At 38.7% G+C, this 17,160-nt stretch overlaps 1 protein-coding gene across 6 annotated transcripts in view; it reads right to left on the reverse strand.

Annotated features, from left to right (window-relative positions):
• UST (uronyl 2-sulfotransferase) overlaps window positions 1-17,160 on the reverse strand; it is a 224,599-nt gene that overhangs the window by 95,520 nt on the left and 111,919 nt on the right. For all 6 annotated transcript variants that reach the window (XR_003532016.1, XR_003532017.1, XM_027669880.1 and 3 more), the window contains exons 6-7: window positions 7,384-7,481; window positions 5,001-5,158 (exon numbers count right to left, since the gene is read on the reverse strand). Coding sequence is in view for 4 of the 6 variants with exons in the window: in XM_027669880.1 (XP_027525681.1) it covers window positions 5,001-5,158; window positions 7,384-7,481 (256 nt within the window). In the remaining 2 variants the exon portion in view is untranslated. The remainder of the gene's footprint in view (window positions 1-5,000; window positions 5,159-7,383; window positions 7,482-17,160) is intronic.

Raw genomic sequence — 17,160 nt, forward strand, 5'->3', positions numbered from 1 at the left:
AAAACGGTGTAAGAAGGAAAAACCTCTCTCAGCTTTCTCCAACTTGCAAAGAGTTTTATTTTCACAAAGAGTGGGAAAATGCTCTTCTCCATTTCCAGCACAGAAGCCATCTGAGGGCATATTGCCCTTCAGTGCTGACCCAGCACAGGAGCGATCTTCAGCACAGTGTAAATACTGCTGAGGCTGATGTGACCCTTTTCCTAACTCCATCAAAAAAGGTCCTGCCTCACAGGACCTTAGCCTTACAATAAAGACAAATGCCACCATCTCTCTCCTTACTGGGTTTAAAGAGAAGGGGAAGTTTATCAATAGAAAATGTCAACACTGTGCCACTAGCATTCATGAAGAGAATGGTTTTAAAAATGAGTAGGTTTATATCACCTGGGATAATATTACTACTACAGTTTAAAACGTTCTCTGTAAATGTGATTGTTCCAAGAATCAGATTTTCATTGCATTTTTAAAACCCCCACATTTTAGTTCACCTGAGCAATATATTTTCTTTCAGTTGACAGCATGAATTATTTCTTTGCACTCAATAAAATTCACTGTTTGAAAAGATTAAGTCAGTCTTTCTGCTGTAGAGATTTTTTTGCCTTCTCCACGCAAAATGCAACTTTCAGGAAAAAAAGATTTATATTTTTTTTCTGGTTTTGGGAAGAAGTATTTTTATAGGGCTTCTAGTACCAAAGAAAATTTATGAACTCCAGTAGAGAGGTGAGAGGATATGGGTTATTTCTGAGGTGATAAAAAACCATTTTATTGCCTATTCTTTTACATTAGGTGCTATTAACTTTTACCCCATGCCACAGAAGTTGACAAGGTAGAAGTAAATTCTGTTTTGCTGAGTATAGTGCACATTTTCTGCCTCTTAAAAACACAAAGATATGAAACACATGTGCCCATTTCAAAATAAACTGAGTAAGTATTCTCCGCATTCTGGCTACCAGTCAGTAGCTCACTACTAAAAGTGAGTTATAGTGACTATAGACAGCAAAAATGAATGGGACTGATCAACTTTTTTTTCCCTTCAGCTGTGCTCCTGAGAGTGAGGAGAGATTTTACATGCAAAGTTTTTTTATAAGTATTTCAGGCCTCTCAAAGAGTTAAGGAATACTTCTAAATTTTGAAGTAAATATAATCCAAGGCTCTACAATTAGATCCTATCTGCTTCAGTGCTGGGAAGCAAAGACAGAATTTTCAGCATATTTCACTGTGTTAGCAAAGAAAGCTATTACAACAGTAATATGGTTTTTTTTCTTCATTTATTCTACCCATCTATTGATCCATCTATCTATTCTACAATCTATCTGCTGCCCCCATCCGTGCCCTTTTGATCAAAGGCCAATTGGTCAAAGGCAGTTCTGGCTGTCAAGGCAGGACAAGTTTGTCATTTTGGACAAGACTTTGGACAAGACAAAAAAAGAGAGTCCTCTGCAATTCTTGACTTGGTATCAACATTAAGAAAATGCTTAATTTCAAGGAGAGAGTGGAGAAGCAGAAAAACAGGAGGTATGGAGCTCTAAAGTATTGTATAAGATAAAACCATATTTGTTCCAATGAAAACTTTAGCACCACAAAGAGCTTTCACATTTTCTTGCACATGGTTATAAAACACACAAGTAAAAATATCTGGCATATGGATTAGCTTAAGGCAACCATTTTATTAATGCAGTAAAGAAAGTTAGCTTCCTAGTGTCCTCTGACACAAAAATTTTCTCTCAGGCAGAACTGCCACCTTTTTTCAAAATGTTTTACCTTTCTTCACAGTTTTCTTCTGCCAGCTTATGTAAGACAAATCATTAGCATCACTGAGAAAAGCACTCAAGTAATATTGCATTTACCAGTTATCTGTGTCATTACATATACAGATATATATACTTGCAATCACATTTCTGTGCTCTCTGATGAAAATGTTCCACTATCTATCAGATCATAGAGCCATAGTTTTACTGATCTTCTGCTTCAGAACAATAGCAGCAAAGTAGTTTTGAAGATAAAATGACTACAGCCTTTGTTTCCTAGTTGGGAGAACACTGAGAATGAGTTTCTTAATAAATGCTATTGTAGTGTCTCAGATGATACAAAAGAAACAAAGAACTTTGAATATGGATTGCATGGTTGAAAGAAACAGAGATTAGAAAAAGTTTCTAGATTTCCTGATTTCTATAGCATCAACTACACTGAAGGCTCCCAACAAGAAGTTTGCCTGGATGGGAGCCACAGTGATCTGGTGACAACCCAAAGCACCTGTAACAGGTGAGGAGGGTCCCAACTTTGGGAAGCAGGAGTTTAACCCACAACTCCCGCAGACATATCTTAAATGCCCATGTGATTTTATAGGTTTGATAACATCCAGCAGTTTGCTTCCTATAGCAAGAGGTAGGTGCTTTTAATGTGGTTTAGATTTATGACATTGGTGGGACAGCAATTGCCAATTTCCTACTCTGATTTCTAATCTATGTAATCCACTAAAGCACTGGATGGAAATTGTCTTGCTTCAGCTACTTTTTGCTTCAAGGCAGCTCTCTCAGTCAAGTTTTTGAATTGTGTCTAATCCAGAACTGCTTATTGCAGTGGACTCTGGTGCAGAGATTCATAGACCTGGAAGTGAATCACCTTTCTGTACATGGTCCTTCACTGTGATTTTCTCATCTCATTGTATTCAACTGACAAAAGATAAGTTCCAGAAAAACTTTCCTTATATGGAAACAGGAAAGACTGCCATAAGAGAATCTCAGGTGGAGCAGCAGATCAGCAGACAATACTGTAAATATTATAGATGTAATCTGCAAGTATTAGTTGCAACCAAAGGTCAGTTTTAACCCAAAGTATCTGTTGCTTTGCGGAATTACCACACAACTGGCAGAATAACATCTCCTCTTTCAAGCACTTCATATTGCAACAGCAGAGGGTGTTGTAGATCAGGGCTAAGATGCCCTGAGGAGCACAATATAGGATTTCTTACACAACACTTAGATATTTTTTATTTTTCTGTTAAGCATTTTGTAAGCATCAGCACCAACTCAGAAATAACCTGAAAATAATTGTGATTGGAAAAAAGCCCCAAACATATGCATGTATGAAAAGAGGAGGACAGAGTTAACACAAGGAAACTATTTTCTTTCTAATCTTCATTGTCAATAAGTGAATGGAAAAGATAAAAGTTTAATACACATAGGAAATACTGAAGGAAAGTGGTGAATCTTTAGGTATGACATCAGACTAGTCTTACACGTGAAATCTCAGAGGAAATCACTGTCTTGAAAGAGGTGATCAAATTTCCTCCAGATACCAATACATTCCTCCTGGAATATACACAGAGCAGAGAAAGATTAACCAGCACTTAATGATTTTCATAGATTGCTTACTTCCCATCTGACAATGTCTAGGGGACCCTGATGAAAACCAAAACCTTGCGTGCTGCTAATTAGCTTCTCCCATTGTAAGAGAAATGAAAATCTATGGTGCACAGAACAGCCGAGGAAGTCCTACAAATTCTCAAAGAAAAGTCTGCTGATGGCAGAGAGACCACGTCCTTCTATTGATCCCCCTGCCTCTCTCTCACCTAATATCCTGTGGTAAAACCTTGAAGACCAAACTGTGCAAACCTCTACGATGACTTCCACATACTACAAACAACAGTATTTTTATTTTTTAATTTATGAAGTAAAGAGAAATAACTGATCCAAAACTGGGTATAGCTCTCATGTCACTACCATACTATATTCTCCTGATGTCTGTTATTGGGCAAAATTGCTCTATGGCTGGATATAGTACCACAAGAAAGTTAAACTTCCACTTTCCAAAGAGTTGCCTTAACTGCCTTATAGTAAGCAGATAATGACCCACTGAAATGATGTTCAGAGAAGCAATATTACACTTTCTCTGAAGTATCTGCATCATTGCCAAATACAAAATTTTCAAAGATACATCCTAGAAGAAGAGTTTGGTGGACAGTCATGCATAACTCTTGGTTATGGACAGAAACCCATAGTTTCTCCAAAGTGACTGACTACTGTAAAAGTTGCTCTCAGTCAGAAGCCAGTCATCAGCTGCACGCATTACAAATAAAATTCTGTCTTTGTTCCATGTGCTTTTAATATTCAACTTGGTACAAAACACACATTTAACCACTGTAGGCATTTCACACTGACATGAATGCATTTGAGTCAACAAGCAAGAAGGGAAGTCTTACCCCTGCCTGGTTCATACAGTGTTGATGTACCAGTCAAATGTAAGCAGGAAATTAATTCTGCTGGAATGACATGCACAGTCCTCCAGAAGCATCAAATTTATTTTTAGGCATAAGACACAAGACTGCCTTTTAAAGAACTCAGCAATAAATAAGTGTTGGGAGGGATGAACTGATACAGAGAGAAGCCTTTCAGATTGGCTGTGTGTGCAAATAAAGGAGTAGATTGAGTATTCTCTGTTTTCATTTCCTACTCAAGCCTCCTAAGTCTTTTTTCTCTGTATGTTTTGTACTTATAGTGCTGTAAATACGTATTCTTATTAGTACTTTACCTAAACTCAGTTTAACTGAAGGTTCATTTCATTTCAACTCTTAGTCAAAGCCAAGGGAAAATAAATGGTAGTGGTACTGGAGAATCTCCAAAGTGTCCAGCTCCCCAAACAATTTCTTGAAGATTGACTTAGGTAAATACTGCTGACACGATTTTAAGAATATTTTGATAGTATTACTTGAGAGCTCAGTATGATAGAATTAAAAAAAGAAAAAGCCACTCAGTGGTAAATGGGAAGCTTTCTGGCATATGGCAAGATCACTGAGCAACAAGTGCTTGCCCAGGAATGAAAACCACACAGTAACATTAAAGATAAAAGCAGAATATGTGACCTTCCCCATTAATCAAATCTGCTTCCTAAAAGGAAGATAAATCTCTTCATTGACTAAACAAGACAGAAACACGTACCTTTCAGCAGCCATGCAGATTTTGTCAAAGTTTCTGTAAGAATAGCATTTTAATGGAAAAAGTTACCTGGGTTTTTGTAGATGCTAAGCACATCCTTGAAATAATGAGGTAAGAATCTTTCTAATAAAAGCAGCACATCCTCCAACTCCTCCAGAATGCCCACAAGCAGAAAATTTTCATTAACGTTCAGCTTTGCTCTTTCAAGGGCCCATTCACCAGGCTCCCTGTATGAAATTGATGGAGGGAGATAGATGTAGAAGGGAAAAAGAAAAAGTTTAAATACACATTTACTTCAGAAATTCTAGCCAAGAGCACAAGTGAATTAAAAAAAATATTCAGAGCTGTACTTCCAACAGAATATAAAAGAAACCCCACCAAACCTGAGTAGCTTATTGAGCTTTTCCACACAACCTCTGGAATTGGTTTAGCATGGAAAAACACGATCACATTAAAAGCAGACTAATCACTGTGTGAAAGTACTCCATTTTGAAGACATCTGTTGCCAAGTTGTTTATAAGCTCAATCTTGTGAACTCCGGTATTTTAACTGAGAAGCATGACCCCTTCTGATGGCAGCAATGACTGCCCTGGGTGGTGACAAGTGCTGAGGGGTGGTAGTGTCTCAGAACCACATCAGGAGAACTGTTGTGAGCAACCACTGCCTGCTGTTACTTGGTGAATCCTACGCAGGAGACTACAGGCCTGTTTTTCACCTTTAATGTCTGCCGAAGTTCCATGAGCTTCCCTTTCCCTGCCATTACCCCTGACTGCCCTGCAGCTCTAATACAGGACTTGTATTTGTTTGCTCTGACTGATAACTGGTTTTGAAGATCAGTTTAGGGTTCTACTACCTTTCCTCTCAGCGGGAGAAGCTGGCAGGACTGCAGTATATCTTTATGCTTCTTTCATACTTTCCAGAAGGACAATTTGGTTAGATAACTATATGAATCCTAAATCCCCTATATTAACTCATATTAGTTATGTCCTGGGAGTAGCAGTCATCATTCATATTGATATGGGATATAATGCCAGTGTTTCAAACTAAAGGAAATCAGCTTTTTTACAGGATCCAGCTGCTATGATGAACATCTGAGTCACATATGCTACATGTGAGTGGCTGGAAATCACGCCTCTTCCCTGATTTCATTAGTCTATTGTGAACTCTATGCAATAGTAAATTTAAAAACATTTGTCTGAAGCTCTTTTGATGACGTGAAAAAGCTTATTGCTTTACACTCCTACTAGAGCAGATTTATAGCAGGCTTTTCATGCTCTACCACCTTCTGTGCACTGATCCATATCCTGGAAGAGCAAAGTATCCTAACAAACACTATCAGCCTCCTCTTTGCAGTTCCTTGTGAGACTAAGAAGTAGCTGAAGGAAATGCAAGGTCATGATAGAAGACAGAACTATAACAAGCTACAAAACAGTACTTCAATATACTGCTTGGGAACCTCATGGAGATATGCCATGAAAATATTCAGGTATGTGACTGCTGTTAATGGGATTACTCATGCACACAAGTTAAATGTGCAATCATAAGCATTTGCAAATAATATGTTAAGAAAAAAATGTGTGTAATGTGTGTAATGAAAATGAAGTCATTAATCTGTTTTGTTTTTTAAACATAACTTCACTTATGCCAAAAAAAAAAGGCAGGATTTTACAACACAGATACCTAGAAACTAAGATCTAAGAAGGAACACACTTTCACTTGTTATTACTGCTATAAAACGTATGGCTGTTGAAAGAAATGCTGAAAAATGTGCAGTTGTTTCATTATAGAGAAGCCTGAACAATAAAGAAACAGAATACCTTCAAGTTGAACGAACTTAATAAAGAACATGTTGCGACCAACAATATAGAGGTATTTGAAAACAAGAAAGTATTTACAATTATTCACATATTATTGCATAAAAGTTTACTATAGTATCACTAACATAGTAATATGACAATGGCATACACAGACATTAAAAATGAGCTAGCTCAACTACAGCAGTAGAAGGTTGCATTTTACACAGATTTAAACATGATTACTGTTTCTTACATGGACCGAGAAACCTGTAATTCCTCATATGTAGACCTGATACAAGCATCTGATCAGATCGAAAAGACCTATTACAAAATTACAGTGTAGATAAAATGCGTAATGAGCACATATAGTAACTACCATTCTCACCTTGCCAACCCAGAAAAAAAATCCACGTGAATACATTCAGATTTGATGAATTATTCATGTTATAAACCAAGAAGAAAGAATAATGCTACATTTGCATTACCCTCCTTACTTCAAAATATATGCATGCAGTTATGACATACATTGCTACATTTATTGTACTTACATTTTTCTCTTGTACTTCAAGTAACCGTCGCCTCTTTATCACCAGTTTCTGCCAAAATGTTGGCAGTAACTACTGCTGAACAAATTGGAATACCTTGCATATATTTACCTGCATCTTGGATGCTGTCCACAGAAATATGGTATGATGTAAAATAACCTGGGATTGGAACATTCAGGGTAGTTTTCAAGGATACATACATTAATGTCCTGTGGGGGAGGAAAGAAAAAAAATACTGCATTTTCCTTGTCTACTAAAAACAATTTTCTTTATCTCCTATTTTTATAGTCATCTCAGGGGCAAAGAATTGTGCTGAGGCTATACCAAATATCTTAAAAGTCATCTATTGGTCAATTTATCTACTTCTAAATATCATTAGAAACGTTCAGGATGGGGAAAAAAGACGTTATTTTGTCCCTAGAATGCAAAAAATCCACTTTTTTTTTTCTTCTGCTGCAAAGTCCACAATTATTATATTGAGATTACTGTATAATTTGAAGTGGGACACATGGATCAACTTTCATACTGAGTAATATTTAAAATATTCAGGAGATTATTTTCAGGCTCTTCTTTCTTCTAACTACACCCTGGAGGAAAACTGAAGTAGCCAGAATAAATAAAATCGAGACAATATTTTTTTTTTTAATTTTGCTTCATTCAATGACTGGCATGAACAAACAAACTGCAATTCACAGAGCTTACTCAATATATGAACATACTTCTGGTTACAATTCTGTAAATTTCTCAGATGTTCAAAATTGAACCTACTGTAGAAACCCCCATGGAGAAAAGGGCTTATTAGAAAGTATTTATCATTTTCATGAAACATCGTTCATCTAATTAGAAGCTATTTATCATTTTTCAAAGCTACTGAACCCTGAGGAACTGTATTCCATTTCTAGCTTTACTTTACTGCAATAATAAACATACCTGCAAGTGGGATTGAATTGCACTATCCTTATCTAGGCTAATAGAGCCTTATTCTGTAAGCAGACCCACTGACTCCAGAGACATACAAGGCAAAAAAAAAAGTGCAAAACAACAAAAGCAAAGATGGAAGGATTTCATCTTTGCAGAATCAATCTTCATTGCTATTTAGACATGTGCTTTCATAATGCTTTAGACTTGATATGCATCAATATCAAACCAACAATTAAACAAATCTATATTTTATCAAGTAAATAAAATATAACAGAGAACATTCCACAAGACAGATATGCTTGGCAGCATGGAATACATAGAGACCATCCTCTGCTCTTCCAGGGCAGTGCAGGGTACAGGCCTCCAGCCGTAGCATCCACACCTGAGACCTCATCAGAAAAAAGCTCCTCCCAGAACTTCAGCCCTCACATCTAACTTCATCAGTGTCACATTTGGGTCTGCAAGCCTTTCAAAGCACATTCCTGTTTCCTACTCTGTATCACACTTATGTAAATCAGATTTTATAAGCACATCAGAAGTTCATGGGCTGGGAAGTAAATCATCTGGTGAGGAACCACTAAAGAAAACAACATAACAGGAGCCAACTGGGATACAAACAATCCATTCCCCCTGCTCCCCAAAGCATATTCAGGGCTTGCCTTAAATACATACCAGAAGATTTATGGTCCAGACCTGATTTTTTATATTCAGCTAATCAGCCCCCCATTCTCAGTGCTACGAATACTACTAAGAAATCTTAATGTGGATACGTAAATAGCACAGGCAATGTGCCCCCTCCTATAAGCCAAATAAGGTTTTTTATCATGAATTATAAATTGAATTTCTTTAAAGGCTTATTGTGCTTTTACTGTAGACATCAGCAGAGATGTTTTCAGGATATATATTTTTGGCTTACATAAGAACCTAGAGACCTGCAATGAATTAATAAATTTTTTGAAATCTGAAATATTGCCCCAACAATACTTTAAATTATGTCCCATCCAGCTTGCACTTGATGGATGGATTAGATGGAAGGTAGATACATGGAAGGCAGAAACAACTACATATGATCTAAAAAATCATTAGTAACTGAGAACTATTCCTCTTTTCTCACTTTCATACAAAGCTGAATGGACATTAACTCCCAGTGAAGAAACTTAACATTTCTTTGCAAGACTAATGAATACAGTGAGTAAGAAAATGTTCCCTGAGATAAGTATCAATACCTAACACAAAAGTGTAACTGGGACCTTCTCATAATTCTGAAAACAGTATTTGATTAATATGGCCCAAGAAACATCTGTACAGTAAAAGCAATGTAAATTCATGTGAAAAATCCTGCAGCTTTATCAAGTGAGCAGCTGATATTAAGTCAAAAAGAGATTTTTAATATTCCTTTTGAGGGTAAACTGATGTAGGATCACTGAAACAACTGGGTTGGCACTAATCTAATCCTCCTCACTTCTTGTTCATCCACTCAGGGTTTAAGATAAAGGCCAGGTATGCTTTCATATGAACCTACAATCTTTTACCACACAATGACATGTACTTCACATTCCTGACATCAGAAGCACCAGGTTTTCTCTGCAGTAAAAGCACTGCCCCTTTCCAGGCTTTGTTTAACAGCACAGCTGTGATCTGTATTATGAATGCTGGAGTGTCCTGATGCACTTGCAGCACCCACTCACCCTTCCTATTTTACTGTATTCATAAACTGTAAAAGAAATGACCAGTCACTATCCATCCCTCAGAGAAGATTTTACTTGATGACAATTTTGCAGCTCCATGAGATGTCAAATCACAATTTTCAACCAAAAAGTGGGGGAAAGAAAGGTTGGCCTGAGGTGTGCTAGCCATTACAAAACTTACACACACTTACAGGAAGATGCTCTTCCTATAAGCAGCACTTATAGGAACTTCTGAGTTTTTTTCTGAGCACAGAAAGCCAAGGTGAAATGATATCCTATGCAGTGTTACTCTACTATCCTAAGCCATATTAATACCACATTTCCCAGTAAGATCTTGTTTTCCCAGCAGGACATAGATCCTTCAGGGCAGAAATGTTTTTATGTGAGACAAAAATTTGCAAGGTGACAGATGACAACCTTGCTCACTTAAATCACTGGAGGAGCCTTGTAAAAAATTATTTTAACACAGTCTGGAAAGACGGAGAAGGAAATATACAGAGCTATTTTGATTATAACACTTCACAATAAAGAAAGAGGTATTTTACTTTATTCCTCAGCTCCCGGCTACAATTCATATTGCTCACATCCAGCTGGGCTTCTGTCTTCAGTAGGGCAGTGGGACACCCAGGAATCAGCCCTGGGGTTCCAAGTAACAACAGAAGCCGCCTTTAATAGTGCTGTATTTTTCTACTCTTGCAACAATTTTGTCTGAGAAGTTAAGTTGGTAATGTCTACTTCCTTCTGTAAAATTGCCTTTCAAATAAAAATCACAACATGCCCTAATCCATTAATCTGTCAATGAGCCATACTACTGATCTATCAGAAATATACCAAAGGTGTGTTATTAATATATTTTTTGAGGTTAATAACAAACTGTTTTATTTGCCATAGTGAGTTCATACATGCTAAAAGACAAAGTCAGCATGTGACTAAATATATTTCATAGAGTCATTGAATCATCAGTGTTGGAAGAGATCTTCAAGAACATCTAGTCCAACCATCAACCTAGCACCACCATAATCACCTCTAAACTATATTCCCAAGTGCCACTTCCAGATGCTTCTTGAACACTTCCAGAGAAGGTGACTCCATCACCTCCCTGGGTAATCTATTTCAATGCCTAACCTCTCTTTTAGTGAATTCTTTTTTCTTTTTTTTTTTTTAATATCTCATCTGAACCTCCCCAGTGCAACTTAAGGACATTTCCTCTCATCCTTTCAACACTTCCCTCACTAAACCTCCTTTCAGGCAGTTGTAGGTAGTGAAGGGCTACAAAATTCGTTTGGGAATTTTAAAGCCATCACAAAACCAGCAAACTTAAAAGTATTTTTTAATAGAACGATAAGCAATTTACTTAAATTAATGTCTTTAACTCATGGCAAATTTGTAGTATATACAGAAAGATGTGACCTTATATTCAAGACTTTGATTTTTTTTTTCCCTCCTAACACAAAATCCTAAAAGTACTGGGAGAAATAATAACTTTTTTTTTTTGTCCAGTAGAAGGAACATCCAACTTAAAAAAAAATAAAGATCATTCTTGGGCTTAAAAGCATTCCCTATTTCTTGATCCTCAGTGTCTTAATCAAAAATTACAGAAACACCAGATTCTGCTATGGATATACTGCACTTCATAGTAACACTGACAATTTAAAATAAGGTAATGTAACTCAAACACACAGATGCCTTGCAAATATTTGTCCATTAATCATCTGCTAATCTATGGAAAATCATAAAAATATCCTTCCTCTCACAATCAAAATGAAAAATACACGTCTTTCCATGCCCCACTCTTGTGGGATGCCACAATGTCTGTGGAAATAGAAGACCCTGCTTACAGCCCAGACACAGTGCAAGCTCCTTACATCAATCTGAAGGTTGCAGGTGTGGAGGTGTGTCAGCAGTGACCTAAATAAATAGCTTTCAAGTTTCCATAAAAGAAAATGCAATAAAACAACGTGGAAAACCAGTAATTGAGCCCAGTCTATGGTGACCTCTGCTGCTTACAAGGCTGTTCTTCATACACCACTACAGTCAGCAGTGCAGTCTAGCCCTCACTGTCGTCAGCCAAAGAAAATTATTCCGCTCTCCCAAGAGCCACCAAGAATCCTCTCGTGGCTTGTAAAATGTTTTCTCACATATTTGCTTCGTGTTTGTAAAGAAGTCAAACTGACTGTTACATCCTGAGGACAATGTTGCATCATATGAACTAAACACAACCACGCTGAAAAAACCCCATAATTCCTCGCTTTCTCTGACCCAGCTAGCAAGCTCTGGGTGGCCACAGAGTGATGGAGAAGAACATGTAAACATGATGGCTCAGAAGAGGGCTAGTGAGTGCAAATATGAAATGAAAGAGGGAAAAGCACAACTTCCTACTTTGTATGGCTGCAGAAAGACATTGAAAAGTCAAGGTATAGTCAGCATGAAGGTTTCCAAAGACAAATGTAACATGACTTACTAAATCTTACTCAGGAGCAAAAACTATTTATACATTTTAAAGGAAAATAACTCTAATGCAGTACACTTTTAACCCTAATTAGAGAGAGTTTTACTTCACCAGGTGTATTCAATCTCAATCAAGTGTTTGGATAACTAGAGCCACACAGCAGCAAGACTACTTGTTTCTTTCAAATTCTGGAGGCATTTGGTACTTGTTCGTGCATCTATGCCAACAGCACTGGCAGCAGACTTCTGTGGGTTGGGCAGATGCTGGGCACTGCTTCCCAAATCAGCACTGCCGGTACAGCTGAAGCCAAATGCTTCCCATCCTCTGCTAATGCGGCACCAAGCAACTCCAAGGTGGGCTGCCAGGTGGGGTAGACTGTGCCAAACTGTGTGGGATGATTGTCCTTTGGAGATGACAGCAAGCTGGGCAAGTTTATTGGGACACCAGTGTCAGGCTGCAGTGTGTGCAGTGGACATTTTGGGGAGAAGCTCCACGAGATGGCAGAGCAGATCTGGCTAACCGAAATGTGGATTTTCTTTCCCCAAACATCCCCCTGCACCAGCTGTGATTGCCCCTTCACTCCTGTGCAGGGTCTGCCAGCTAAAAAAGCAACAGAAACCATTTCCTTTCCCTCCATTGCCTTCTGGTCTTCTACCAGAAGAGCAAACAACACTGGACTTGCTCATGTAAATGCCACAATGCCACCACAGCACTCCAGCTGCACAGGGCTACGAAAGCTACAGTTAATGACTTCAGTCACTATATTAATTTCTTCTAGTGCTTTTACCAATGCAGTCATTGCAATGACTGGGAAACAGTCACCAGAGCATGTGGCTGCTTCACCTTGACACTGACTGTCCCTTCACGGCCAAATAGTGTCACTGCTGCGAGAACTGCCCATGCTCTCCAGCGTATTCTTTTGTTGGCACCATGAAATCTCTGGATGCCAGGGATTTCTGCTCTCTTTTTAGCTACCTGGTACATCTCACATAGTTACTGAGGAGACAGCAGAGGTGGGTCTTGTGTTTTTCCTGAAGAGGATTCATCTGCCACAAAAGAGGAGACTGCAGCTGTAAGAGGCATCCAGTAAGGCTGATCCTCTGGTGGGTCTGTGCAACAGATTTAGGTCTACCTTGTGAAAATGGATGCTACAGAAGATGGAGGCAAATAACAGGACTTTGGAGACTAGAGCATGAAACAGGGAAGTACCCGGGGCACTAAACAGCTTGGGTCGTGCTCCCCAAAGATGACCTCTTCTAGCTAGTTTGAACCATTGCTCTCCTTCTTGAAAGTCAAGAAGTATGTCACTGTACCTTCAAAAAACAGTACAGTTGAAAGATGAACTAAGGTTTCCATTTTAAAACTACTTTTCAGTTACAGATAACGTTCCTTTCAACTTGTTCTTGGTACATCTGTTTTCGAAGGGATACACTTCTGAAGGCTTCTGTACAGCTCTTTAAAGGCCACACAGCCATTTCACACCTTTGTAGGTATTCAAGTTCCTTTCCTCCACATAGCTGAGAGGAGTTGAAATAGGCTTTTCTTTTTTTAAAAAAAGTAAAAATCCTTGATGTCTTTAATTCTCCAAACCACACCTTCATTACCATTTTTTCAACAAACTGCTCTTTGCCTTCAGCTAAACCATGAATTTGATAAAAAGCACCAGCAAAAACAACAGGAGAATGAAGAGAAGGAACAAACCCTCTCATCCCCCATACTTTCATAAGACCCAGTACACTGCGAGAGATGCAGACCGTGTAGCAACCTATTCAAGGACTCAGAAGAATACCCTGTGGAAAGTTTCAGGAACTCCTAGCAGCAGTGGCGCATTGGATAAGCAAGAGCACCCTGTAGAGCCTGCCCATTTGACTCAAGCTGCTGTCTTCCAGCCATCTGGAAGCTGTGAGATTCTGGATTATTATATTAATTATTGGCTCGGACCAACTCAAACACGTGTGTGTGTGTATGTGTGTAATGGACAGGTCAACTTTCATGAAGGTGAAATAGTGTCCTATTCCATACCCCAGCATCTTGGAGCCTCCTTAGGTAGCCTTGGAGCAGGTGCTGGACACTGGGAGCACTGCCCCACACCACACCCCAGAGCCCAAATCCAGCTCTAGATTGGCTGGCACACCAGGAATCCCACCTGGGGTAGGTGTGTGGGCACCAGGGGCCAGAGCAGATAAAACCAATACCATGCAGCCATCACGTGGTTGCAGCCCTGCCATTTCTGGGACTCCTGGTAGCTGGACCTACGCTGGATCTGGGGTAGTAGCTATAATTCTCTCTTTTTCTCTCTTTCTTTACCTCTTCTTAATCTCCTTTCTTTAATTTGGGTAACTTAAAACTGGATGGTTTGGATTTTGCTAAATTAGGTTAGCATGTGCTAAGTCAGCACTCTGTGAAATGCTTTTTTTCAGCTATACCAGGGTTGCCATTTGTCCAGTCTGTTAAAAAGGATTGTTCATATTAATCTAATTTGTATCAATGCTTTACTGCTCCTATTGTCAGAAAACCTTTACTAGTGTTTGATATAAAACCATGTTAATGTAATTTAAGGAAACTCCATTTTGTCTTGATCTCAATGAACACAAGGAATAGCTGCAGGACATTTGCTTCATAGCACATTCTTATTCATCTGAAGATTTACATTTCCCTACAGCAATTCCTTTTTTAGACTGTCTTCTGGACTTTTTTCAATTTCTTAGAAGTCCTAAAACAGAAAATTTTTTAACTTAGGCTTTTTCAGTAAAAGCAGAAAAGACCTTGCTGGTACCTTACATAAGTTCTCATCTGATCAAGAAAGAGCCATGAAGGGAACTAAAGAATAATTTCATGTCTCTGGCTCCTGGAACCCAGTATCTTCTGTTTGACTTTAAATGCTGGATCCCAGAAATCATTTGTGCTACACATTTTTAAAAAAACAAATTGGAGATGATACAGAAGAAATCATCATATAACACTGCAGATCATCGCCCTTCTAATATACCATTCTGTTAATGCTAAAAGCCTCAAAGTTCAGCCAAGCAAATCTAATACTAAGACTCAGTGTCTCCTGGATTGACAGCGAGGCCTGCTAACAACTGAGCAGTAATATGCATTACCAGGTTGCTCAGAATGAAAAATTACGTAACGAAAAAAAGGATAGAACATCACAGAATCATAGAACAGTTTGGATTGGAAGGGAAATTAAAGAGTATCTATTTCCAACTGCCTTGCCATTGGCAGGGACACCTTCCTCTAGACCAGATTGCTCAAATCTGGGATGCTTTCACATACAGAAAAGGGCCCTGTAGAAAGAGCGTATGTCAGGAAAAAACAGTCTCGAACTGAGGTGACAGTCAAAGACACTTTAGGATAAAAAGGATAAAATGAACAGAAAATTGCCAGAACTAGCTAATATTAGACAACACTATAATGAAGAATACAATCAGCAAGGGGAAGAATCAACATCAGCAGAGAAAGCTTTGCCTCTCCACCTTCCAACAGGTCTTTGATTCAGTCGCTAAAGACAGTCCTTTGTTCTTCAATTCTCAGTGAAAAAAAAAAAGGGAAAAAAGAGTTAACAGTTAAGTAACAAATTTTACAGGGAATATTAACGAGAGCAGATAAGAAATCTGACCTCAAGGAGATATAGAAGGACTCTAGGATGCTGAAGGACATTCAGTGCTGGTAAAAACCCATAGATCCTTGCAACAGGATACTCTGGATGACAAAGACATATCTGGATTTAAAGAAAATCCCAAACCACCAAAAATATTAATAATAAAAAGAAAATAAAAATTACATATTCATAGAAGAGAGGTCTATCAAGGGCTATTAAACACCTATATGGAAGCAATGTCTGTTGATAAGCTGAAGGATGTTTGAAGCTGGGAGGACACTGCAGGTGAAACAACTCTTTAGCCAGCCTGTATTGGCTTCCCCATCCAGGCTGGATGTCTCAAGAGGGGAAATTCATACCTCCACATATGACACAATATCATTTGCACAGACACCAAGGGATTTAAGTGTTTCAAAATATCACTTCATTGCTACAATACAGGAAAGCCTATTTTAATAATGAGACATTTTTGTAGTTCACATTTGTACAAGTTTCGAGCTGGCTTCCCGCCAAGTCCCCAAAACTCGACAACAAGGACCCACCTCCCAGAGAGGGAAAAGAGGGAAAAAAAAACCAAGCAACCAAAGCTATAGCAAATATATATGTGTATATATATATATATTTTACATATGAGACGATACACAAAAGGAAAATACCACACACCTGGGGGGGGGGGGGGGGAAGGGGGAGGGAAAGGGAGAGAGACAAAAAGGGGCAAGGACCGAGCAAGTCAAACAGCCAGCCGAAGGCAAACTAGCAGAAATCTCACCACTTCCCTTCGAACAGGCAGAATGACTTGACGCAGCCCAAGGCTCTCCTCTCACGCGAAGCGGATAGCGGCAGTCACTGTAGGCCTTGGCTCCAGATAAGCTCGACCGAAACAGGGACCCACCGTTCTCGAACCTCGCCGGAGAGGAAGAGGGCGCGATCCCTCCCACTGGCTTTATTTATACCCCCAGTTACGTAAAGGAATAGCATGGAATACTTCCGTGATCACTTTTCTAGTTCCTTCCTGGTTACAAGTTGGTCTCCAGGAAGGCCTAGGGTGAAACCACCACAACATTTTTCTCACATTTTCTTTCCTAGGTCAAATGTTCTCATTCCTTTAAAGCTTGACTGCATACACAGAAATTATACTAAGCAGATTTTAGCCCAAACCTCAAAAATGCTTATACTAACAGAAATACACTGAAGTTCTACGAATGCCACAACCTCTTGAAGCCAGC

This window comes from Corapipo altera, unplaced genomic scaffold (assembly GCF_003945725.1).
Source record: "Corapipo altera isolate COAL_440 unplaced genomic scaffold, ASM394572v1 2b, whole genome shotgun sequence".
In the NCBI taxonomy this organism is placed as follows: domain Eukaryota; kingdom Metazoa; phylum Chordata; class Aves; order Passeriformes; family Pipridae; genus Corapipo; species Corapipo altera.